General features: G+C 40.3%; 1 protein-coding gene across 9 annotated transcripts in view; it reads right to left on the minus strand.

The window, feature by feature from the left end:
* Positions 1-7,541: 7,541 nt before the first annotated feature.
* Positions 7,542-27,258, minus strand: part of OVCH2 (ovochymase 2) — a 41,678-nt gene continuing 21,961 nt past the window's right edge. For 7 of the 9 annotated variants that reach the window (XM_080593411.1, XM_080593415.1, XM_080593409.1 and 4 more), the window contains 19 exons: positions 26,591-26,682; positions 25,265-25,437; positions 24,983-25,078; positions 24,249-24,400; positions 23,395-23,590; positions 22,176-22,199; positions 20,709-20,799; positions 20,473-20,606; positions 19,891-20,031; positions 18,758-18,888; positions 18,269-18,362; positions 17,307-17,438; positions 16,831-16,911; positions 15,966-16,152; positions 14,419-14,491; positions 13,654-13,849; positions 13,080-13,231; positions 12,576-12,744; positions 7,542-12,148 (listed from right to left, as the gene is read on the minus strand). In XM_080593411.1, the coding sequence (XP_080449537.1) occupies positions 12,126-12,148; positions 12,576-12,744; positions 13,080-13,231; positions 13,654-13,849; positions 14,419-14,491; positions 15,966-16,152; positions 16,831-16,911; positions 17,307-17,438; positions 18,269-18,362; positions 18,758-18,888; positions 19,891-20,031; positions 20,473-20,606; positions 20,709-20,799; positions 22,176-22,199; positions 23,395-23,590; positions 24,249-24,400; positions 24,983-25,078; positions 25,265-25,437; positions 26,591-26,682 (2,337 nt within the window). In that variant the 3' untranslated portion in view covers positions 7,542-12,125. Of the gene's footprint in view, positions 12,149-12,575; positions 12,745-13,079; positions 13,232-13,653; positions 13,850-14,418; positions 14,492-15,965; positions 16,153-16,830; positions 16,912-17,306; positions 17,439-18,268; positions 18,363-18,757; positions 18,889-19,890; positions 20,032-20,472; positions 20,607-20,708; positions 20,800-22,175; positions 22,200-23,394; positions 23,591-24,248; positions 24,401-24,982; positions 25,079-25,264; positions 25,438-26,590; positions 26,683-27,258 lie in introns of those variants that run through there. The other 2 variants (XM_080593410.1, XM_080593416.1) reach the window with 2 other exon arrangements.

Here is a 27,258-nt window from a genome sequence, read left to right on the forward strand (position 1 = left end):
GCTCCCCTGCTGTGCTGCTCCCCTTTCTGCCTCCAGCATCTTGTTAACCAGCCCCAGCCCCGCACCCACACCCCACACCCCACACGCTGCTCCTTGCACACCCTTTATGCAGCAGCAGTACCCCAGTGCTTCCTCTCCTGTGCGTGGCTCCCCTTCTCTCACATTACACTAGTTTGGTGTGCCTTTCTGTCTTTTGTTTTTCCCCTTTCACGTCATCAAATTGCTTTTGCTTTCTGGCTTGAATTCCCAGCCATTATTTGGCTGACCACTTAAAATGCAAAGATAGTGGTGCTACGCCCGGGGAAAATAGAACAAAACCAACCCGGCTCAGCCAGCTCAGGCAGCTGCTGGCCTTTAGAGAAGCCTTAGTTTTCATTAATCTGCCTGCTCTGCACAAAACATTTCCTCTAAGAAACTGAGCTCACTGGCAAAAGGACAGTCAAGACCCCTTCCCAGCTGCAGTGATCTCTGATGGTGGTCAATAAAAAAACATTGTTGGTATTTTTTCTTGCAATTCTACGTCAGCTTCAGAAACTTATGGCCTGAAACCTTAGATTAATTTATAAAAACGAGAGTCTCTCTTGACTGTTATACAATGACATAAAGCAGACTTGATAGTGGGGATTGTGTCAAACACAAAATTATAAAAATACAAATTTATTTTATTCCACTGTTATTTATTAAAAAAAAAGTCACAGACATATTCACTGTCTCTGAAGCTGCTCCCATCGATCACTTTTATTAGACCTTATATTCCATTCATCCAACACTGTTTTAATGCTGTGGTGTTTTCAACTGCATTGTGGGATGACAGCAAATGCCTATCATTTTCTTAAGATACTGAGCGCTGGGGCAAGAAAAGCAGCTAAGAATTAGAACTGATAATTTTAGGAAGGATGATGTTTCCCAGCTCTTCTGGACTGCATAGTCTTCTGTATAAGCGAGCATGCAAATACTCATACAGGTGTCACAGTCTTGTTCTAGACAGGAGAAACCATGGCAGTTAGTTGCAATATATGAGATACTGCATACACGCGCCCTGAAAAATCCAACTTAAAATTCAGTTTCATGAGTGGCAGAACCCACGCAGAGCCCATAGGGCACCATGAGTGTTACAGACTGTTCCTCGTTTCCCCTGTACAAACTTACCCATCCGTAACCAAGGTCGTATGAGACTGCAGCAGTAGCCACCATTGCTGCTCAGAGACTCACTTTAGTGCTAGATCTCCTCTGTAGCACAGAAGTGAAACCACATTTTTCTACCATAAAAAGAAAACCAAACCTTGCTCCGTGGAGTCCTCCTTATCTTTAGGCAGGATTTAACTGATACTTTGGAGGTGACAGAGATTCCAGTAAAACACTGTGTTAGTGCAGGGACGCAGAGCAAACACAAGTCCTCTTTCCCCTCAAGGTGGCTATGGCTGCAGCAATGAGAAAAAAGGTCTGGAAAAAAGATTTTATTTTGTCAGCTCAGAAACCTTTTTTCAGGAGCCTGAAACTTGGAATGCAAGACACAAAACTATTTTTTTTGTTTTAGTCAGCCAAAACATGCTGAGTCTGACTTGTTTTTTTTAAGAAATGACTAAGTTGTCAACACTGAGTCAGCTGAGTACTGCAACCATAACACCTCCCACTTCAATTAGCCACAGCATGTTCATTACTGTCAGCTAAGACACAGCCGGGCATTCAGCCTACAGAGTGTAAATCCCGTAAGGAAGTACTGCTTAAGGTAGTTTAGTGCTGAACTAATTCATTGTAGGTAGTAAATAACTAATGAAGTTATGCAATTATTTATATCACATTTAAAACCACAGTAATCCTAACATATGTGGTCATATCATAGTATACAGAGGAGTTGCATACACCAATTAATTGGTTCTGGATTCACAATCATTGGGATAACTTGACTATTTAGATCATTATACTTTATTTGCCCACCCACACCCCTTTATGTGAAACCCTAGTGCACAAATGCAATGTGACATCCCAATTAGAATCCATCAGCTCAAAGAAACGCGGTCTTACTGCTCATCCAATAAATAAATCCTACTTTCCCTATGCATTGTTTCATCCACAGCTTTCCCTAATACCCACCTTCTTTCTGTGCTGTTCTCCAGCTTCTCTCCTTGACATTCAAGCTCCTCCACCCCCTTTTCTCTTCAGACCAGCATGTTTCCTATGGTGGGAGCAGGACTGTGCACTGAGACCGCATGGGCTCTGCAGCCCCAAGCCGTGAAGAAAACAGCCCCCAAAGGAACAACCCAGTAGCTAGTGCTGTGCTAGTGAAGGACCTTGGCTGATATCACTGTAAATGTTTAAATAAGGCAGAAAAGGCATGCAACCATGTGCCCAAGGGAGCCAAGACCCTTTACAGAAACAAAGGAAGGGATGAGATGAATACGTGAGATTCAGACTGTTATTACGAGACATGATTTCACCTACAGGCCTTCCTCTTGCCTCCCAGCAATGGCTTTCTTTCACAGCACTTCATGCATTTCCAAAGGCCAGCAGCATAAAAGCAATCTAAAAAATATATTTAAGCCTGAAACCAAAGAGCAGCTGTTTCATTAACAAGAGAAGTGAAAGGAGAAAGAATTGTAGGACAGAGCTCCCCAAGTGTGCCAATTGACTTGTATTGCCAAACAACTTGTATGTTATATATTTAATGCTATCTTGCAGAAGTTCTTCTAGCATCTGACATATTTCAGATGTGCAGTAGCTGACGTAGGACCTGCCATGTGTGCGCTCTCTTCTCCTTCTTAAGAAGTAAATAACTGGGAAATGGTCCCAGGACATGGACACAGCACTCAGTATTAGACATCTTACAGGACCATCTTGCACTAGCACAGGGAGCTTGAAGAAGCTCAGGTGATAGCAGGAAAGATTTTCCTGCCATCTTCCCTTTCTACTGTGGAAAGATCCAGAAGGAAGAGAGACAATGCCCGCTGGGAGTTGCACCACTGTCGTTCTTGTACAGCAATACCTGGACATGCACCCTGAACTCCAATTTATGAAGTGTCAGCTGCACAAGATGAATTCTCTGCATCCTGCAGGTCCTTGGACATCTACATATCTCCTGTAGAGAATAAATCCCTTCTGTCCATATCAGTGTTTGTCCTTAATCCAAAGACTCTGCAGTTCATCAAAATGCTTACCCCAGCCTTCAACGAGCCTGTACAGGCCAAGTTCCTCAGCTCTCTTGGAACGATGGCCTGAAATCAGAGTGCAAAAAGGTGAGCAAAACAAGGGAATTCAGTGTGCTCAGTCCAGCCAGGATTCCTTATGTTAGCTGAGACAAGAGCAAGCAGAAATTCATCGTGTGTGTGTAGTGACAGTTTAGAGCAGGTAAGAATGAGTTGAGCAGTTGAGCAGGTAAGAATGGAGTAAGAATGAGTTTAGGGATGACAGCCCTCAGAGCTCATGATTGTGCCATCATTAGACAGCTGGTATGGACACAAAGGCCAAGAATGAGATCAGGGAAATAGCAAGTAGAGTGTTCAGCCACCGACAACTATGTGATGTGAGAAGGGACTGAGAAAAGATGAAGCTAAATCCTCCAGACAACAGAGCAAGGGAAGGAAGAGGTACACCAACACTGAGGTTACAAGCAAGGCTTAGAAATGAGAATTTCCATCCTTCTTCTATCAGACACCTGAATTTATCAATACTGCCTCATTCCTCACTCTGCAAATAAACTACCTCTAGTTTATATTCTGAGGTCCTCACCCCAAGAATGTCATTACAGAGTCCACCACCGGGCGAGCCAGCATTGTGCTGCCAGCTGATTGTTCTAGCGCTTTGTGAGGCAGGCTACGGGAGCCAGCGGCTGCCCGTGGTGTGCAGCCTGCAGTGTCATCAGGGAGCTTGTATGGCTCCCCACGCAGCCAGAGGCTCGGTGTTGTGCCACGTGTCAATTCCACCCATGGGGAAAATGGCATTGTCCCACGTCAGCTTCAGAAAGCTAAAGGAGGATGCCCTTGTTTCTATCAGTACAATAAGCTATGATAAGATGGTGGCATGCAAGGCGTGCTTCATCATTTCCATACTTCACTCCTGAGGACGTGCTTCTCTGCCTTTGTCTGGTCCCAGGCTGGCCCCTGCACAGGAACCGCCCCTGGGGAGTCCCTGTGGACCAGCCAAGCCCTTACCCAGCCTTCCCTCTTGCAGCCTCTTCTGCAGGGAGCGGCAGGGGTATGGGACATGAGCTGAGCATGCTGCTGCTGGTCTCACTGGCTGCACTACAGAGGTGCAGCAGCTCTTCTTGCCCCTGTGCCAGGGAACCTCTCTGCTTAACTCCAGCAAAAGGTAAGGAAGGTAGCAGCCTCGGAGAAGCTGCAGAGAACTGTCAGTTTTGGCTGCATCGTGAGGGGTCAAAACGGAGGACTGTGAGGAAAAGGAGGGCAGGGATAGAGCAAGAGAGAGAAGGGTTTGTCCACAGGAAAGCAGATGTTTCAGAGGGAAAGCAACTGAAACTCTTCTTTTTCTCACCAGATAGATGGAGGTCGTACAGGTGGAGGAGACTGCATTGCTCCTAAACTAGGAGGACCAGTACCTCTCAGAGTACAAAATGACCATAGCCAACTCAAGTGTCTGGCTACCAACAATCACACCTGAAGAGATGCCACTATCTGGAAAAAAAATTAAAAAATTCAAGCAAAGAGCAGCTTTCTGCACTACCTCTCTCTTTCTGGTTGTGTCTGCTTCAGCCTTGAAAGTCAGCTGATGCTTTAAAGACCTTGGCACACGGGGGTAGAATTCAACTGAATAAATCAATTAACAGGTCCACATCTGAGCTACTTGGATTAGACACCCTTTAAAGTTAATGGATAAAGTACTATTCATCATGCACTGAATCAGAGAGCTAAAATAGGCCAGGTGAGTCATGCCTAAAAATACCTAATCCTCTCCATTAACTAATAAGGGAAGCCTGGAGTGCCCAGCTCAGCTGTAGATTTCTGAGATACAAGAACTGAATCCCAGCTCAGGTTCCTGTCAGTCACTCTCAGTAGCAGGATGACCCCTTGATCCAGCTGATTCGACCCTCCTCTTCCAACAAGATTGAAAGATCAGCTGGGAGAAGCGCTTGTGTTGTGCTTCTCTGCCTTCCCTTGGCTGACCCCCAGTTACTTGAGTGTGAAGCCCGGGAACACACAGGGCAAGGCTGAGCTCCGCAGCACAGCTCCTGTCACTGCTCAGGTTTGTTTGAGCAGATCAGAGGACCCAAACCCAGAGATTTTCAGTCCCAATTCCAAGCTGCACCTCCACAGAAGCTGGCGAGGCAGGGGAGAGGAGTGGTACTGAGAGAGATGGATGCCTTGCGATTACCTTCTAGGTAGGTGGAGGAGAAGAAAGACGGTCCCTCTGTGCCAGGTCAGGAGGGCTGAAAGATGAAACTGCTTTGCTGTGGCCTGCAGGGATTGTTACTGGCAGCAGACAGCCATCTCTGGGGCTGGGAATCACATAGCACTCTTTGAAAGGAAAGCCCTCATAACTGAGAAGAAAAGACTTACCCTCACAGGGCCTGACGGTATCAGTGGGAAGACTTGCGTGGTTTTGAAAGCTTAATTCACCTATGTTAGCATCGCCTCCAGAGGTGCTGCAGGGGGGAGAAGGGGGAGCAGATTCCTTCCATGTGGAGAGGATGGGAAAACCGTTTGGGCAGCACAGCCCTAACCAGGAGCCATACCTGACTTCTGTGTCAATCCCAAACATAACGGGTTTTCATCAAGTTTTCTTCCCACATTCCTCTAATATCACAGCTTATTTCTCATGATCACTTCTCCTCCGCAACTACACTGGTGAGCAGCGTCACCTAAGCTGCTTTCTCCATGGGAGACCATGGTCTCCAGGATCAGAATACACTGAGTGCTGCTGGAAAAGTGCTTGGTTCACACTCAGGGTGGCCCAGATAACTCCTTGTCCTCAGGCCTGAGATGCACAATACCCTTGCTGTGCACCAGGATTTTATCTTGGGCTATTATGACCACACCTGATGCCTTAGCTTTCCTTCTCACCGTTCCTAGAAAATTGGCTATGAAGGAATATTTATATGAATATTGACTGTTTGCCTTCCTTTCTGTCCATGTTTCCCTGCTCCCTGTCTCCAGACCATTCCTATCACCCAAGATGTGCTCTGTGGAACATCTCCCAGCTTACTGCTGAACCCAGAAAGCGCTGATGGCTTGCCAGCAGTCCTCTACTAGCACGCATGAGTGATGGAACGATGCTCACTGATCAGGCTTGCAAAGCAACAAGAGGTATTTCCACTTTCAAGAACCTGTCTGTACATATACCTAATACAAAGAGTTTAGTCAAAGCTCGCTTTGGAGTTATCAATAACTTGCCAGTGCAAAAACAGATGCTTTTTGTATGGCTACCCCAATGTCTGCTGTGCAGATTCTCAGTAATTAGCCCTACAAATACCATCATTAAACTTTGAACTACTATAAAGAAAATGTGCAACTGAGCATGCTAATAATAGCACCAAATCATCTTCTTATACTGAATGTTTCTGTACAGATATTCTTTATAACACCTTTGGCACAAATGGGACCTTGCATAATTAAATTTGATTTCACATTCTTACAACTCTAAGCATAACTGGAGATTTCTAATTGGTTACAATAATTCTTTTCAGGAATATGTTCTGTTTAGAATAATCTTGTATTCATCTAGCCAAATGCCACATGTATTTATTATTATTATCTCCTACTGATAGCTTTTTAACTGAGACATTTTGACTGAGATAAATAACTGTATGCCTCCTAACCACAACTCTTTGTGTGGCATTTGCTTTGGGTGGTAAAATACTAAAAAAAAAAAAAAGGAAAAAAGTTTATAGAGATAAGATAATCAGTCTGCATTTTTATCTCTACTTAAAATAATAGAATGGGAAATGATCTTCAATATCTAACATATCCCACCGTCCTCTCCCCCTCCCCCCCAGCACTCCTGATATATTGGCCTCAGGAGAACTTCTACTCTTTTAAATGAAGCTTCTTCATCCAGTTGTGCTTCCCATCTGCTAGAAGACAGATGACAAGTATGCTACACTTTTATCTTCCTGGCTACAAGATGCCTATCTGGCTGACATGCCCATGAGCACTCCTCATGCCACTCAGTGAGAGAGGCAAGTATCCCAAGACCACTAGCATCCATGCCCAAGAAGCCCACCCCTGTATCAGTAAAAGACAGATAATGCAAATGCAACGCTGCTATCTGTGCTCCTGGACTCATGCAGTACCAATTGCAATAGCAATGAGGCAACAAATACCTCTAATTTTTCTGCACAAGTGTCCCCCAGGCTGCAAAGGCCCAGGCGTGGTCTGTCACAGAGCACAGTCAAGCAGGATGCAGAGCTTGAACTATGAATTAAAATGGAAATAGACAAAAAGTGATAAATTCCAGAACAAAACACTGGAACTTATTTACTTCCTAGAAAATTAATGAACCTCATGAGCTCACAGGTTGCAAAGCAAATTAAATAAATGTCTTTCCCTTTTAAGAGCTAGGTAATTACAGCAAGTGCAATTGACTTTATGCTTGTTTTCCCTTTAAGTCAATACAGGTATCAATCTGGTGAAATAACGAAGAGAACTGGCAAGACAAACCCATATCAAAATGAGGTCAACATTAAATGAAGGAGTTGGAGGAGGTCACGGAGTAGTGCATATCTTCCTAACTTCCCTGGTTGGTTTCTCGCAGATGCACTGAACGTACACATGCTGTTTTAGAGCATCCAGACAACTACTCTAGCACTGGTCTGGGGTGAAAACAAAGCACTACCCTCGTATGGCTAAGTGGGGGAAGAACTGTGCATGAAGTGGCTTAATGTTAATGAAACTGCCTTCACTCTAGCCAGGCCTTACTTGACCTGATCAGCTTGTCATGAGGGTGACACAGGACAGATTAGCCTTGATGTCTTCCTCACAAGTGAGGAAAGGCTAAGGATGCTCTTCCTGAACAGTCCATCCTGTCAGCTGATCCAAAATTCACATCTGTCAGCTGCTGTGGTCAGCAAACTGCAGGTCCACGGCAGTGCCTGGAAAAGGCCTTGAGAGCACAGAAATGCTCACAGCTGGAAAAGGCGGAGAGGTGGTGAGGAGGGGAAGGCAAGAAGGAAGGACAAAATCTGAGTGCAGGGCAGTCCCATATCAAAATGCACTTTCTCAGGCTCATTCCAGATGACAGAACTCTCTCACTGAGGGCATAACTTCAACTATCTCTTATTGAGGACAGCCTCCCTTCTTATACCATTTGCTCTACAGCAGTACTTTTCCACTAAATGTTCATTGGTCAAACAACTTTGCCCACCAACTGCAAACATCCAGAAACTTCCATGTCTTAACAACTGGAGAACAAGCAGTCCCAGACGGCAAGGCATCTCCTGAATAACCCTTCTTTGTTCCTTCTAAACACTTTACATTCCTCCTGGTCTCATCATTAAGAGTCTGATGTTATCACCAACCATGGGGCTTGTCGGCCCCCATGGCCACACTCCAACACAACACACAACAGGACTCTGCACTTTCGCTCTTTCCAAACAACCCTAAATGTAACCCTAAATGAAATACTAAGCCTAACCCTGATTAGGACCCTAAAAAAAACGTGTGTCGCCAGTTTCTCCCATCAAAAAGTGCTCCCAATGGAAACCTTTGGGTGGACCTGAACTACCTTTGGTAGCCTTCATGCAACCCGACACACAACAGCACTCTACGTTTTCTCTTTCCAAACAACCTTAAACGTAATACTAAACCTAATCCTAATTAGGACCCCAACAAACACATACATTGCCAGTTTCCCCCATCAAAAAGTGCTCGCAACAGAAGCCTTTCAGTGGACCTGACCTCCCTTGGGGAGCCTTTACGCAACCCCACACACAACAGGACTCTGAGCTTTCTCTCTTTCTAAACAACCCTAAACATAACCCTAACCCTAACACTAAGCCTACCCCTAATTAGGACCCTAAAAACATGTGCGTCGCCAGTTTCTCCCATCAAAAAGTGCTTCCAATGGAAATCTTTGGGTGGACCTGAACTACCTTTGGGAGCGTTTATACAACCCCACACACAACAGGACTCTGCGCTTTCTCTCTTTCCAAACAACCCTAAACATAACTCTAACCCTAACACTAAACATAACCCTAATTAGGACCCTAAAAAACACAAACGTCACCAGTTTCTCCCTAGCGATCCCGGGGTCTCCACCCCCACCCTGCTGACTCTTTGAACCCTTAATCCCCATCTCTTCCTGACGTGCTGCTGTGGACTTTACCACCCACAGTTTACCACTTGCCTTCACCTAGGATTAGGACAGAGGTGGAGTGTACTGCCAAGCACCTAACTTCACCGTGCTCGGGGTACCCTTACACCTAAGGGCCCAAACCCCCGAGACTCTCTTTCGCTCATCTATCTTTCGCTTCGTCCGTATCTGGCCGTGCCCCTCGCGGGACTACGGAACCACATATCGGGACTCCACACTCGCTTCACACTAAAAGTGCATCTCATTCACACTCCACACAAGAGTCTCCCCAAACCCACCCCAAGGCAATATATGGCAAAGTTTGCCTTACCTCGGTCTGTGCACGGACTTCGCAGTCTGGGTTATCAGCAGTAATCCCTGTGCCTGTATCTCGTCTGGGCTGTGTCTGTCATATGTCAGTGCTGGCCTCCCTTCCCCCCGGTGCTTCGCAGAGCTTGTCTTCAGATTAACTGTCTCAGTCCTTTTGCAGCCATACCTAGACAACCCACAACCCCCGACAGGACTGCTGAAATCAGCGGGGTGCACCTTCCTGTCTGTGGTGGCAAGAACTCTTATGTAGGCGATAAGATCCCGAATGAGCCAAAAATTGTGAGAAAAATTTCAATAATTTCCTTCAGACAGGATCTTCGGTGAAGCTCTTTTATTTGCGATTGCAATGACAGGAGTCCTGCCAATTAGGAGCGCATTATTGTAACAAAAAACCCTAAACGTATCCCTAAACCTAACCCTAATTATGACCCTTACAAAAACATACATAGCCATTTTCTCCCATCAAAAAGTGCTCCCAACGGAAGCCTTTGGGTGGACCTGAACTCCCTTTGGGAGCTTCTATGCAACCCCACACACAGCAGGACTCTGCACTTTCTCTCTTTCCCCACACAGTTTGCAAATCTAATTGGAGCTTGTCATCACATCTTTTTGTGCAAGCAGCCACTTGGGCATTAAACAAATCGCTATTTACAAGCAGATGTGCTCACTTAGAAGCATGTGGATTACACAGTACCTCTTTGATTATATGGATAGATTAATTGGGACATTTGCCAGTTATTGCATGGTGCCAAAGGTGGTTGGCCTAGAACACCAGAGTTTTCAAACATTTCTATTTGAACAACAAGCAATTTGTTAAAATAGCAAATACTAGTTGCTGTTTTCAAAACTTAATGAATATATGAAATGCCCAACAGCTTGAAAAGCTGATGTTACTTTTTAATCAAAACATCAACTTTTCTTCAATCCAGAAAATTGCAACAGAGTTTGCAACCAGCAAGTGGTTTGATTCCAAAGACAATCCGATATCTAATGCTTTGTGAGCACATCTGTTAACTCTGATGACCATTACTGAAGTCCTGAATACAAGTAATTGGAATCTCAGCCATTTTTGTATTCCCTGCAGGCATAGCAACACCACACTACAAATATTGGACAAGTCATCAAGACTTCATTTAGACCTCAGTCTATATTTCCATTGCTAACCAAGATGAACCGACCTAAAATAATATACTTTACATAACTGATGTCAAACAGTCCAGTTAAATACAGACTTCACAAAAGTATAGTGAAAACTTAAGCTTATGACCCAGATTCTCTTTTCTCTCAATCACTAAAAAAATATTGCAACCATGGAATTAAAGTGAGTGCATGGCTGATGCAAGGGAAACCTCTGATTAAGTATGAAAAGCATACCTCCAGCATCCCAGGTTGTAGAGATTATTGAAAAGTTGTGGATAGTTGAGATCAGCATTTCCACCCAGCGCAGCCCTGACTTTGTAGAATTCCCTACATCCATAACAACTCATGTAATGTCTAGAAAATATCTTTCAGAGGAATTTTAATCTTAACAAGCCTTGAAAATCTTGCAGAATACATGAGCTAATACATAGGGCTTCACACTAATGGACAATTCCACTGTGAAGGCAGACCAGAAGGTGGTGGTCATGCAAGCCATCCTGGCTCATTGCTGATCCTACCCTATATCTTAAAAGCCTGAGTTATTTTGGAGATGGTTATGCCTTCTCTGCATTTGGTAGCAGCTTTCTACAAGCACAGAAGTTCTTTTGATGCAGTTACATGTAGAAAAATTGTTACAACAATGGGCAATTGATAGAGTAAGCACATTCTAACTCCTCAAAACTGCATGACTTCTTTAAAAAAACGTTGCTTTTAAAAAGTAAAAATAATAGGTAAGAACCAGAAAAAAATAGTATTTTACACTGTAATTCAGCTTCCTTGCTCGAGCAGCAGGTACCTTTATTACTGGTATGACTGGCCAGGTTTTTCAGCTGAAAAGAGTATTTTAGCACTCAAATTGGTCAGATCAGGCCTATAGGGACCTTCACTTGGGCATATTAAAATGCCATTTTCACAGCAATTTGATTGACTCACATCACTAATCACTAGACAATGTTCTTCTGCTCCTCACAGATGCACTACTACTGCCACTGCCTAGGTCCTTTCAGAGCCAGAAGTAACACTCTCGTTGACCTTAATAGAAAGATAACTGACTACTCCTTCAGTTGTTTTACATAAGTGCTTATTTCATCTTCATTTTTGTTCTCTCCAGTGCTACATTCAAGGACATGATTGACATCCAGTATATGGTGACTCATTTTCCCTATTGTTCCTTCTAATACAGACTGACAGTGCCAGAAGCATGTGAGTAACTTTTGTATTTCCCAAGAACATACAGGTATGGTCAAAGTCTCTCTTAGATAAATAAGCAGTACAAGAATCAAGCTAAGTATCAGCTACTTTGTAATCTGTTCACCAATCACAATCTAATATGCTTCACCAAATGTTGCTTTCAATGACATTTGCACTTTGGAAGTGTTTTACAATGTAGTCCATCAGAACTCCTCTTTTGACAGCTACACCATGAACATGGGAACATCTACAAGAAAGAAAAAAAAAAAACACCAGGTAAACTTTGCAAAGACCATCAAAGTCTGTCAGTAAACTCCTCGAAGTGGACTCAGCTGTCATCACATGTCATTTCGCACCACCCTACCTCCTCCAACCCTTAGAAATGAGGCAGCAAAGCAACAATAATAAAAAGCACTGTTCATCAGGAGGGGAAATACAGTAAAGAGAGGAATAACAATACATCCTGAAGTAGTAAGATTTTCAGAATTGACTATTGATTTAGATTCACCAGCTTCTGGGCACTCAGCTAGTTGTATTTTAAACAGCCTAGATCTCAGAAAGTGCTAGACACCCAAGTACAAAAATGGCACCCTGGAAAAGGCCTCAAAAAGAGCCACTAGCAACAGCAAAAGGATTCATTTAATCAGTTTTTGCTTGCTTGCATTCATACATACCACTAGTATTAACACTCTGCTTGATCCAGTCCACAAAAACAGCGACATTTGTGTATACTCCTGGGTAGTTCTTCCTTCCGCAGCCCAAGCCCCAGCTAGTGATTCCATGAAGGGTATAAAATCCTGACTCATCTTCTGAAGGACAAACTAATGGGCCACCAGAATCACCCTGCACAAGGACAAAGGAATCTTGTTACAATCCAAAAGCACTCCTTACGTTTTTAAAAGATAACTTCAGCTACACAATAGGTTCAAGGCTGCTCGTGTGTTTGGGTGTCTCTGTTTTTAAGGGCAGTGAGAGAAATAACCTTTCGTCAAGGGATGTACCTTTTTATACAATATGAGTAATTAAAATCCTACTGTTAAGGTGTGTTTCACTGTAAATCACCTACAGCCGGTTTGCAAGAAAACAGCTCCTAGGGAGGTTTCAACACTCCCGTCTTTTCAGAACCCATCTGGCCATGCCCCAAGTATTAGAAAGCAAAGGTGATGTGTGCAACTTACTGCACATGAGTCCTTGCCTCCTTCCAGAGGGAATCCAGCGCAGATCATCCTCTGAGTCACTTTACTGGGCAGATTTATGTAATAGGTCTGACATGTGTCAAGCACCAGGATAGGGACTTCCACCTGATGCAGTTTTTTACTCTTTTCTCTGTCTTGAATAAAAAAAAAAAAATTTAGAAACCAGCAGAGGTTTTAATTAATGATACATTGCCTGCCTCACCTGACATCACAAAGAATGAGAAATATCTCTGGGTCCCTTCGGCTTTTTCTTCCTCCAGAGCAGGACTGTTGTCCACAGTATATATCTCTAGTGCTTTATACAGCCTGCTTATTTAAGGCTTCCAGAAAGCAGCTTTACTCTTCTCTTTTTCAAATAGTCTAAATCTGTATTATCTGATTGCTTTACTCCTACTCAGATCCGTGCACATCTAGCTGAGTTTACACAAGCAAAAACTTCTTAACAAATCAGTTCTCCAGGAACCCAAGCATAGATAGAATTAACATTACAACACAGAACAAACCATAAGAGACAGCCACAGCCTGATCAGCCCTCAAAAGGGCAAAGACTACATACCTTCTTCATGTGCTCCCCATCCTGTGGCAACGCACACCCTGGAGGGATGAACCACTTCTTCCTTCGCAGGGAGACACACTGGCCGCACATAGTGGTTGAATTCTAAGGGCTCGGCCAGTCGCAGTAAAGCAATATCTGAGTCCATCGTGGTTTTGTTAAAGCTTGGATGTATAATACACTGCTTCACTGATCTTTTCTAGGAAAGCAAGGACATTGACATTTGCTGAGTGACTTGAGAATTTGAGTCTTTGGTTTTATAAATCTTCAGGACATTTGCACAATGTCTGAGGAGGAAGAAATATTTAAAAGCAGCTGCTGAAGTTACTGGTTTTCTTATATTAAGAAGTCAAGGTTATGCTTCTTGGACATGGATCAGGAAATGTGCAGGAAACTTCATTCACCAAATATAGGAAAAGGGTCTTGGAAAAACATTTGTCCAGTCTGAGCAAAGTGGAAAGCTGTGTCCTCATTATTTCTGGGAACTATTACCGAGCCAACTATTACCAAAATTTAGAAACAATACACTCCTCATTCAGATATCCTCCAGGATACTGAGCTTTACACTTTATTAATGGTGAACGCACAGGTCTATGTTGATGCAAGTTCTCTGGCAGTCACATAAAAAATATTGTACAAATGCAGATTAAAACCAGCATTCAGGCTGTTAGATTGCTGCATCATGAACAACTTGAAAGATGCATTTACACTAAAAATATATTTTGTAAGGTTGATATGCTTTTTGTTATTAAGCAGAATTTATAGTACCTGTCTGTATCCTTCTTGCTCTGTAAGATCATGAAGTCCTGTGACCACCATCCATAGGTCTCTGTACAGTTCCCTGCCAAAAAAAAAAAAAAAAAAGAAGATAAGCATGTTCTCAGGCTGGTATAACAGCATTCATAAAACTTGAGAATCTTATAGCCTCCCCCACCCAAAACAAATACTAGTGCCCTACATATTCCTGGACCAACACCACCTGACCACCTGAGGACCACACTACCATACAAATCTATGGAAATCTTCCCATTGACTTCAAGGGAGCATGAAACAATCTCATGATGAGGCCATGGCATATCTCAAACACGTAGTGAACTAACAGAAAGATAAGTTTTATAAAGACTAAGAGTGTCTGCTGCAGGACTGAAGGCCTGCATGGTCAATACCATCCAGGGATGGCGCTGGTCCCTATCTTAATGAAAAAACGGGTAACAAATCATAACTACTCATCAGATGATATGAAGAAACGTAACAGATACATTTCATTTCATCCTCTGTTATCTTAACCAAATCCTCTCAACTCCTTGAAAACCTGTCATAACTCCCTGATAAAATCACATTAAGCCATGTACACAAATTCTGATGTGATGGCAATGTGTGACAGAAAAATCCTCCTTATTGTGGCTCTTAGAGCAGTACTTTCAACACAGTACAACAATGCTCCAGACATAAAATCTTGCAAACTAATATTTAGAAACTTAAAAGCCAAAGTCCAAAATTCAAAACAGCATTTTCATTTCAGAGTCCAATAGAAAATATACATGTCTAAGCATCTTTTTCATTCTTGGCTTTTGAAAGCTTCCTCTCATTTTCAAGTAATTACTACTTTATTTAAAGATTGGTCCAGAATATCTAATTATCAGCAATCTTGGGAGGATTTTTATAAAATATTTTAATGACCCAAGACCAAAGGTATGTGAAGTTTAAATTAATCTACTTGTGATTCATTTGAAATTGGAAAACAGCCAGGTAGTTCAGCCTATGAGATGAATAATTAAAGTACATTTTATAAAGTATTTTAAAGAGTCTGAAAGTCTCACAGACTGCCCTTTTGGCTTCTGTCAATAAAACCAGAAAGGCATCCATGTAATCCTATTTAACAGATCAATAGCTTCCTAATAAGGGAATGGCACCAACTCTGTGCACAAAATCTTCCTTTACATCCTCTTATAGTTTATATAAATGTAGCAATTCTAAAACTTTTTGATACGTTGATTCTACCTAGAGGAAATCATGCTCTGCAAATGACCCAGAGAGAAACTGCCTGAGAATAGGTGATGGATGACAAGATGACAATATCTTGTCATCTCTTCTGTAAACTGATCTGAAAGAAAACCAAGCCTACAGAATGAGGCTGCTTCCTAAGTAGCCATGTAACACTAATACATGTGTGTAGAGAAAAAGAATCCTGACTGAGTTGCAAGTAGGTAGTAACCAAAACCATGCCAGCCTCCCTTGGCAGGACCACCACACTGCAGAGATGCACTGTGCAATTGCAGACATTCACAGCAGAGGGTTCATCCCAGTGTACTTACTTAGAATTAAAGCAATGAGCAGCTGTGACAACCCATTCTTTGGCAAGGACAGCTCCTCCACAGATATGCTCATTTGAAATTTGTATGCTGACCTGCCAAGGCCATGAGTATGGTACTGCTTCTTCACCTCCAATTATCCTACTGAAAATGAACCTGGGCTGATTTGAAGGCACTCCACAAATATCATCTGAAACAGAAAAGACAAATGTCTCAAGAAGTATTTAGAAGTTAAGATTGGTAAAGAGCAGCCTATTTAAGAGCTACCCCTCAACTTCTCAGGCTCCCCTCCCAACACCATTTTTGCTACATCTTTCAAATTTTCTCATGACAAATCATCTGCATGTTTAGAGATACCATGAGGAGATGATCTTTGCAAAAAACTTAGCTTCACCAAGGTGAAAGCAACTGCTTATGAGAGGATTCTCAGATCCTATGCCACTTCAAAGATTTTAGCCTCAGACCTACAACGAATATGGACACATTCCATTCTCCATAAACTGCTAGAGGTTAAAAAAAAAGAAAAAGGAAGTTCTAGAACTCTGGTTATTAGTTTCAAAAACCCTGTACACTTTGCAATTATTTTCCAAGAAGCAGGGTGTAAAACTGACTGACAGGCTGTAAAAATGTCAGTGTATTGCTCTAAGTGACTTAAGAAAATGAAGGAAACAAGCAAAAAATACCTTCTATTATTCAAAAGCTAAAACATAGAAAGGTTACTATTCACCTTTTTATTTCCTCAACACATCTTAATGAAAAATCCTTGGACACCTCAGACTGCAGCCATTAAATATTTGGAGAAAACACCATTTAAGTCCTAGAGGTACTCCACATTCCCATGAAGAAAACATACCTCAGGTTGACATACCTATTGTAACCTGTATTTCTTCTACAGTCGTATCCGTATCTTCAAAAACTTCTTCACTAGTTGAATTCAAAGTATCTAAATCTAGCAAATGAGAATAGCAAATGTGTTAGTGGGTTGTCTTGAATGATACTTTTATTTCTAAATTATTTTTATTTCCCTATTATCATTTCTGTAGAAGGAATAGATTTCTACAGCAGGGGCTGTATTACATCTTCACATGGTACTAAAGTACCATTCAAAATGTACCAAAATACTTTTACACAAAACAAAACCCTGAGGTTTGGGGGAGATCCATTGTTTCTCTTTACCTGCTCATTAAGTCCTTTGTTCAATGTCTCAATAGGTTCATAATATTTTTCACTGAAACTATGTATTATGTGAAATCTCCTAGAACAAAATCATTCTGAATATCCAGATTCAGCACAGAGCCCTTTGTGCTGCCCCAATGAGGCAGTCTCCCAAGTTACTTCTATTACCTGTTACATGTACAAAAGAGATTGTAGCTTTGAATCCTTCAAAGGTCTCTGTTTCATCAGAGTGAAAGACAACAAGCATCAGAGCAGAGGAGCTTAAAACAGGTGCTGGTAGGTCAAATCCACAAGACTTAGCTAAAGATCAGAAAGCAAAGGTTCACAGCAGATTAGAAGGTAGTTTTTCATCCTTATCTCTTTCAACAGTCTGTGCATTCCAGTTGCTACGTAGGAAGGTTAAAAAATAAATAAATAAATAAAAAAGAACTATACACAAGAGAGAAATAGATAACCAGACTGAGGCTGAAGGACAATTCTATTATTCCTGTCAGTCTGTTCAGTAATTATCTCATAAGAACAAGGAGAATCACGCATTGTTGCGCAAGATACTATTGCGGCACTCATGCTCTTAGGTTGCCATTACATATAGAACACACTGGAAAATTGGTTTCCTTATTGCTGTTTCAGTAGTGCTGAAATATCTGCCAGTGCTAATCTAAGCAACAGCATCAATTAGTGTTGAAAAGATTTGATTGGCACAGGTCTTCCTTTCTTTTGATATAAGCCAGGGGAATCTCCAGCAGGGTGGTAAGAATAACATGAATGCACATCTGGAGTGAAGAAAAATTGGACTCTGAAATCTGTGGGTTGCTTTCTCTTCCTGATCTGACCAACATAATTACTATAAAAACAAATTATTGTCTTAAATTCTTCTCTTCATTTACATGAATTCAGATTGCATTCCATATAGAACTTAAATACAGCAAACAGTTATTAGATGTCTTTGCCTCAACAAGTGGAACAGAAGAACCAATACATGTAAGTATTTTCAAGGTACTCATACTGGTACCTACAACATCACCTGAGATTCTAATGTTGAACTTGATTTTATGATGTAAAACAGGGCTACTGAGATTCATAGGACTAATAGTTCATCCCCAAAATATGTTGAAAATCAAAAGCCAAACCAATTTCCTCCTCTTTTCCCACATCTTCATACACAGTCACAGCATCGTAAGAGCAATCTTCACTCTCTTCTACTTCAAAAGATTTGTATGTAAGCTTTACGTTAAAAAAAAAAAAATCTTGTTAAATTCACAAACTAAAATTCAATTATCTACAATAATGTCTTTAATAGTCTCAAAGATTCTTTTAGGGTCTGGTTTCTGTGGCATTCAGACCTCTCACAAGTGACACGTCATATTAAATTTGATAGAAAAATGTGTCAAAATAAAATGACACATGATAAACCAGAAAATCCTATTTTACTATTAACCTAAAGGAGAAATCAAAACCTTTCTGGCTTTTGGGATGGAAAGCAATTTCTCTTAACTGTATCCAGCAGCATTATTCAAGCTTATGTTGCTAGATCTTGTTTGTCCTTAGCTGCACATTTCCGTGTCAACTAAATGCTACCCACTTCCATTCTGTAGACTCAAGAAGCACTCATATTATACCTTGATTACATGGTCCTCTGGCGCACAAATAATCCATTGACAGTCTGCCAGATTACTGTACTGTTCTGGATAGTGCATACTTTGTAACACTCCTTCTTCAAAAAGGACAGCTATGGACTCACAGCCAGAATCTGGAAATCCAGAGAAAAACAAAAATGGAGGCACGTCTTAAATCATTTGCAAAAAAATAAAAATAAAATTCGGAAAACCTCTCATGGTGCTTTCACACAATTGAGAAAGAAAACAGAAAAAGAGCAGCAAGCTAAATTTTTCTGCATGAAAAACATGCAGAGAAAATTTTTCATCTGTTCCCAGGTGGAACAGATTCAACCATGACAATAGCACTCCCCCTTTGCTATAGGCAGTGCACTGCAGACTGATGTGCTTGTGTGCACTGCTCTCTGTGGGGAGAGAGGGACACAGGCATGTCAGAAGAACATTTGCTAGCTTTAGAAATGAAAGTGGAGATATAAAACACAACCATTGGATGTGTCTTCCCAATCCTTGCTATGCAGTGGCAAGGCCCCTCAGAAGGGATTTCTCCCTATACACTCCACAAAGGTGCCCTTACACTACACAAAGGAAAGAAACTGGTTGGAAAAACTGTAGAAACAGAAACAGGTGTCTGTCTTTAATGGAATTGTCTAGACTCAGTAGATGACCCTTGCACCTCCTTCCCTAGCAATGGTAAACTGCTCTACACAGCAAACCTGAAAGCAATTTTTCACTACATATACGTAAGCTTTAGCTGCCTCCCTCAGGGCCCCTACAGGAAAGCATGCTTGGAACTAGCAAAGCACCTTTCATCTGGAAATTTGCCTCATTTTAAACTAATTTTACTAAGTTTTAGAATATTCTGGAAGTAGGGAAGGAAATGAAATCTTACATGAAGTGGATGGAGAAGAGGCAAAGTAACATGAGGGCTTTTCTTAACAGCATCTATCCTCTCTCTTTCTGACGTCCCAGTTTTTCCACAATGTCACACAGCTATCTAAGCACACTTACCTCGTTCACTACACCATCCTCTTAGAAAAAGTCAAAGGAACTCCCTCTGATTTATGTTCTCCTCCAGTTTATTTTTTCAGGCCATCACCCAAGAGCACAGACAGGTATATTAGTAGACTTAGACTTACTAGGAAGTATATCTGGTGTAAGAGCTTTGTACGTCATGGAAAAACCAGTTCCATAATCCTTGCTGTCAGAAACAAATTTCAGCCTTATACTATTGGAGCCAATTAAAATAGGTAATGGAAGATCTCCTCCACAGAATTTCCCTGAAACAAGATATCAGAGAGTAATCACAGTTCAAAGTCTTTAGTCACTTGAGAAAACTTTGATGTACCATTTTTTGTACCTGGCTATAAAAAACTATAGATGAAAAGCAAATTGCCTATCCAATCCCCTCTATTCACTATTAATCCATTAGCCCAAATAAAAGAAAATAAAAATATTAAAAATAGAATTAAAATATTAAAAATTGAAAATCCTTGACACCATCAATTCACATGCTGACACAGCTCCCTAACAGGTATTCTTCCATTCTTTTCCTCTCACAACCTCTCATCGTTTAGTTTAGATCACATGTCACAATGTGTTCATTATGAAAACACAAGTAAAACATCATCAACTGCAATGTCCTCTCTAGGTTTAATTGCCTTTAGAATGAAAGGATATGCTAACAGATTATTTCAAAGAACAAGGGGACAGCAACTCACCAATAAGTCTGTTGTCTTTTGAATAGACTGATAAAGAATCATAGTCACAAAATGTTTCTGGCTCTATATCAAAGTGGGAAAAACGAAGGAATATATAATTTCCTTCCGGTACAAGTAGAGTCCATACACACAATCTGAAATGATAGATTTGTTCCTGTTGACAAAACTACAACGAAAAACAACCACACAGGTACCAGGAAGAGTTTCCGGACAAGGTTTCTGTATTGTCTACTCACTGGTGGTTTTGATAGAACTGTTTGAGACTTCCAGGAAAATGTAATTCTCCTTCACTGTTTGGGAGTTTGCCATCTTGAACACCACAAAATGCTGCATTGCAGAGTAAAAACAAAATAGGAAGAATACATTTGCAATCATCTGAGAATATTGTGAGACTCAAGACTGCTCAGCAGTACCTTGTTACTGATGGCAGAATGTTGTTGGGTCTTTCCTGTCTTCTCTCTTTTATTTAAAATTACAGCAAGCCATTTTTAAAGCACAGAATTTGGAGGCAAAAACCAAGCACTGCCAGAGCCCTATCATATTTTACTGTAAAAATGGCAGTGCTTGCTTTTTACCTTGAATAAACCATTTGCTAAATTAAGATTTTGGTAAAAGTATTTTTCAGGGACAAAAAATACATATCACAAGACATTCATTGCTGTCCATTTATAATAATGTTCTTAGCTATATTACAGCAGGATACTTCTGTAACAGTACAACATGGTATTGGAAGAAGCAAAAGCTTTTCTGTTGAGATAGCTACTGCTAGAAACTACAACTACTTACAAAAATTGCCTCCTCTTGCCTTTCTTTCTCCTTGCCAAGGTAAGCTAGTAAGACATTTATCAACAATTTACAGGAAAAAAAATAATGAGTCATGTACTTTAAAGATTATCTTTCCTAAATTGTCCTAGGAAGACCAGTAAAAATTTTCAGAAAGACACAGACAGCACTTAGACACCCAATGCTCATTGGCCTAAACAAGCCTATTGCAAACTGACTGCATGCCTAAGCTTATTTGTCATCTGAGAAATTTCTAGATAGTAAAAACTGAAATTCTAAGATCTAGTTCACAGGAGTTACTATTATCCTTATGTGAAGTTGTATCTAGTTGAACTGCGCCCAAAAAGAACATAAACATGACAGAATCAAAATAAAACTTCAATTGTAAAACAAATTATATTCATATATGCTGGTTTTAGTTATTTTTGGTTTTGATTTTTTTTTTACATTTCATTCACAGAAATGGACATCGGACAAGTAGATTCATCATAAACTGCTCAGAAGTACTATCAATGTATCTCATGCTTCCTGTTTAGAATCTATATTGTTATACAGAATCAACCTCACTAACTGGATTTCTTGCATTGCTTGAGGCTTTGTTCTATATTTTTCCCATTAATCCTATTTACATTTCAATAAAAATATTACTTTTCAGACGTAGCTGTCTTAAGGGAAATTCCTTTTTGAAGTCACCAGCACTTAAGTAGTATCCTACATAAGTTGTTTGTTTTTTTTTTTTTTAACTGAGCCAGAAGAAAAAAGTGTATTTTGAAAGTATGCATTTATGCTTTTTAAAGTGCATTGATGAGTCACGCTACAAATAGGTTTCTTCTTTCACGGATTATCTATCAGACTATTCAGGGAGAAGGCTGGTTATGCTCTAACATAGATAAAAGATTCTGAAAAAATACTGTACTCACGTGTAGAACTTTTCATTTTCAGGTCTAATAAGGGAGGAAGGGGGTGAAAAAAAGAATATATTACTGTAGTTTTGTATTCACAACATACACTCTATTTTTAACAGTGTGAAATAGTAAGTTTATACAGCTAGCACTGACGCAAATTTGAATGCTTCCTGGGGACATAGCACCTACAGTAAACTAGGCTTGGAACTAAAACAAAATTGCAAGTTCAGGCAATGCTAATTTCAGAATAAACAATTCTAGAGCAACCACTGCTAGAATTAACCAATCTGAGCAGCACTGTCTCTGTACTTATGGGTTGAGTAGATATGATACATTTCAGGGAAGGATAGCAGAATCCAACTGCTTCCATCACATCAGGGACACAGAGACACTGAACCTGACAGCAGTTACAGTCCAGATTCTTTGCACCAGTCCAACAGTGTAAAAGAGTGGCAAGTGAAGCTAGGAAATTGTTATTTTTTCTCACCATTTTTTTTAAACCATTGACTAACAAAACCTCTCAAAACACACCTCCTCAGTTTTCCAATTCTCCACATACATTTTAATACAATCTCCTTTATCTTTTAAAGAACATAGCTCAAAATGGAAGAAAATATTAATTCAGACTCTTAATGCTCTGAGTGAAGTTAACACCTAGACATAATGTTATCTATATCTCCAGCTGCATGACTTTGGAAGTGATTGATAATTTTCATGCTGCTCTGCTGTACAGAGGACATGTAGCCTTTCGGGCAGAGTAAGCAGAAATGCTTCTGAGACCACGACTTTTGCCCATATAGTCAAATGCCCAATAAATACATTTTAGCTGAGGAAAACGATAAGCAACTTCAAAGAGGTGCATATGGAATTTCAGACACTTTCAACTGGTTAAATTTCCACTTAAAACCAAAAATACCAGGTTAACTGGCTAGCTGGATAAAAAGACCATCCTTAAAGGTAATATACAAATAAGTAATAATAAATAAATAAATACAAATATCACCCAGTTAGAAGACAAAGTGGAAGAGAAACAATCGTTTACAATAATCTCAATTTGGTTTTGGCAATTACCAATCAGTACCATCTACTTAAAGGCATTGTGAAAAGCTGTAATACTTTGACAGGAATAATGGGATAATATTAGTACTGTATCTTGAAAAAGATAAATGAAATGTTGTTATGAGACAGAAGAGTTGTCACAAGTGAGAGAGAAATTACTGTGGAGACTTAATACCAGCACTCATATTTTCTTGAATCCAGGAAAGCACCGCACTGAGGTCTGTGAATATTCCTGGTGATCCTCTTTCGTAATATTTCTTCTTGTCATTACCTATCCAGCCACGAGCACATCCCATCCCCCAGGAGATCACACCAGCGAGAATCCAGGCACCGTGCTTACGTCGGCACAAAAGAGGGCCCCCTGAGTCTCCCTGTAAGAACCCCCAGAACCCACAGCTTACAAAAGTGCATGCATACCAACCACTGAGCAAGCCTCTAAGAGTTTATTGAGTTGCCTTTTTTTTTAATCACAGTAATAAACCTGCCACAAAACAGAATAGTCATTTCAAAAAAAAAAAGCAAAAAAAGAAAAAAAGACATCATATTTAGTCAGGATTTTGAAGAGGGGGAGAGATTAATTCACTCTGAAGTGCACATCTGCTGTGTTTCAGCATGAGAGCTTTGCTTTTCTTTTCTTTTTTTTTTTTTTAATTTTACATGACAAGCAACAATCAATTTTATCTCACTTCTTTCCAAGGCAAAACTTTCTAACTTCCTCCATACTATGTTAGTAGCATTCACTAATCAATGTTTATCAAGTTTTCTAAAGTTAGAAAGCTCTATGCATTACTGCACTGGGATACACTGTGAAATTGCTGTCAGACACTTATCATGCAATTCGCACAATAATTAAAATAGAGTCATGTAATTAATTGCATTCCTCCATACAGAACTTTTCCAAGAATTCACACATCAAAATAAATATACCCCAAATATCACAATGTGCAGTGTATTTATTCACTTAGGTGCACAGAGCCTTGAGCTTCAGAGAAATACTTGTAAGTAGACAAGGCCCTCTGTTCAGCTGACCTGACAGGCATCTTTTCCTCCATCTGGAAATCCAGCACACATTATAGTGTCACCTTGGATGGGTTTCTTTAAAGATGACAAAGCTCTTGAACATTCCTTCCTATTCAGAATTGGTAGATTGACTTCATATAAAACTTGAGGGAGTACTCCATCTGAAACAAAAAAAAAATGTTCATAAGAAATGCTGAGAGATGAACTTAATGTCACTGCTAATACACAAAGAAAAACACATTGGAAACTTGCTCTGGGCCATTTTATGTTTACAAGCATGTTTTGATAAACATCCAGTTTTGCATACATAAGCAATTTTACTTGAATAAACTTCAAAGTGTCTCCAACATGAAATACGGGTCTGTGTACTCTAGTGATCCATCTTGAGGTAATTCACAGGTAGACATAAAAGCTAGCAAAGATCCCATTTTGAGATTACAATTCTTATGACCAGTTTATCATTTCTTCTGGGCTGTCTATAGCCTATGTAAAGAAGCTCTTAGCTTCAGAAATAAGCTAACACTGCATGTTGGGACAGACATAATTTTCAAGTAAATATCTGAAACCAAACAATATGGTAAGAGAATGTTTGCTCATCTGAAAATAACTACCTGCTACACAGATACAAAGTTGCTATACAAGTCCTTGCCCATTGGCAAGAGAAGGATGAACAAAGGAAGCAAAGACTGACACAGCCAATGTCAATGAAACTAGAAAGTCTAAGAACAATTCCAGTGACTTACTCTCATTTAAACGTCCCCAGCCGCAAGTAGTACAGACATATCCTGCTTCAAACTTTTCACCTGGATCAGGAAGACATGCTGGCAAAACTGACGAACCTGCCACACATGGACATGAAGTTTCTGGATAAATATTTGAAAAAGTAACAACAAAAAAGTACTTTATTTTTCATCTAGTTCTTTAAAACTAATTATTTTTGTGGTGTCTGAAATATTAATCAGGCATTTGACAATTTATCCTTGCTTTTTCTTCTTCACATTTCCCATATTTAACTATGGTCTTACTGAAGTTGAAGGCTCCATCTAGCTTCAGAAGTGCAACGTCGTAGTTCATCGGCCTTCTGGGGTCAAAGTTTGGATGCTTAATGACATATTTAACGGGGAGTGTCTGCTCTCCATTCTCCCTGATCCTCAAATCATGCTCTCCTGCAGTGACATTCAAATACTCAAGTACGTTCCTGCAGAAGAGCAAAATAAAAATTCAACTATAGAATCTTCAAAACGAAAGTAAAAATGTAGTTGTTTATAAACAGAGAAGTTATTACTACTGATACTTAATACCTTTCATCTTCAGATTTTAAAGCATTTAAGATCTACAGTCAATATGCATGCCCTACAGTAGAAATTGAGAGATAAAACAACCGAGAGAAATACATTTTGCTACACTCCTGATTGTGTTTAAGAGGTTCGCTAAAGACCCAGCTCCTATTCTTGTGTTTAAAAATGTTTGATCACACTGCATTTTCAGAGGATGGAAAATTCGAGTATAGAGAAGTACAAAAAAAAATAATACCACTTTTCTAGCATTCTCTGTTTATGTCTTAAAACGTAGTGAATCCTGCTTCGGGGTTCCTAGTACCAAATCAAAATGTGCAGCAAGGAAACAAACAAAAAAACAATCATGATGAACTTGCTATTCTGCTTCAGATTTATTCACCAACTTGATGAATTACTTTTGTGTCAGGAGGCTTTATGCTGATTCAGGTACTGCCCATCCTTCTGTAATTAATAAAAACTCTCCAGTTATTATTGGCTAATTTAACCAAGATGTGGTCATATACTATTTCTGATACAGATCAAATGTAAAATTCTAAGTGATCCGTTAGTACAAAGATTCAGTATTAACTGTCAGGGAATTAGAATGTAGAATCTCAGAATCTCTGTGAAGCCACAACAGAATCAGGACTGAAACCTTGTGTTTTGTTTTTGTTTTTCAACTAAGGCTGAATGTCATTAATGTCATCAGCATGCAAGAAATCAGTACTGTGTCCATTCACCATTTAATTGCACCTATGGTGCTAGATGCTACCTGTGAAAAAAAATATTGCAATCACCTGATAATTATAATTAGGTTATATCTATATTAGATTTTTACCTACTCTTCCAAAATCAGTCTTCATCTCACTTTGTAAGGCTATTTTATTCTTAGTTTTGAAACGTTCAAAGGTGGTTTTTTTTCCTCCCTTCTTGTTAAAACATGGAAAATATTGGTTACACATGAAAGAGCAGTACCTGGAAGTAATCTCCAAAGAAAGATGCTACAGCACACACACTTTCATAATCAATGTTTTTCTGCACCTGCAACCTGTTCCTGAAATATCACATCCATACCTGTCTAAGATACAGTGAGCTGCTGTGACCACCCACTGAGCAGAAACAATGGTGCCTCCACAGAAATGCTTCTGCCTTCGTTTCAAGGAAACCTGTGTCACATAAAGAAGACTTTACAGATTCACATAGCTAAGGTACATGCTGCACTTCAAGCAAAGATGCTTTCACAGTACTCCTACTTTCCTTGAGACTAAGAGATGCTAAACCTTGCTGTTTTCATTGTCTATGACTTGGTACCCAGATAAAAGCATCTAAGAAATAATAAGAAATGCCAATTCACTGACTTATTCAGCATGCTGTAAAGGCTACTGGCTAGTCGCTCTTTTTTCCTTTGTAGGTCACTGGGAACACCGCAGAGTCCTTGACATCTATTCCATAACCTTTATTCAGTTTGTAAGCTTAAATCACCAAGCACCATGAGGTACCCTCTTCTGAAGTGCAAATCCATGATGCCTGACAATGGTTATGGGTGTTGGGGTATCCTATTTCTGAGCAGTTTCGCCCATGCATCTTTACATAGACTAATCTAAAGATGCTCTTTCAGAATTAATGATAAACAATATGCAAAGGTTTCTTAGAGAGCAGGACAGATTCATGTCCTCTCAGCCTGCTTCACTGCTTTTCATAAATGCAGGGTGGAGCTCAACAATATGTCATTAAGTGTCAAT

The sequence above is a fragment of the Anser brachyrhynchus genome (genome assembly GCF_964034855.1).
Source record: "Anser brachyrhynchus genome assembly, chromosome: 5".
Lineage (NCBI taxonomy): Eukaryota > Metazoa > Chordata > Aves > Anseriformes > Anatidae > Anser > Anser brachyrhynchus.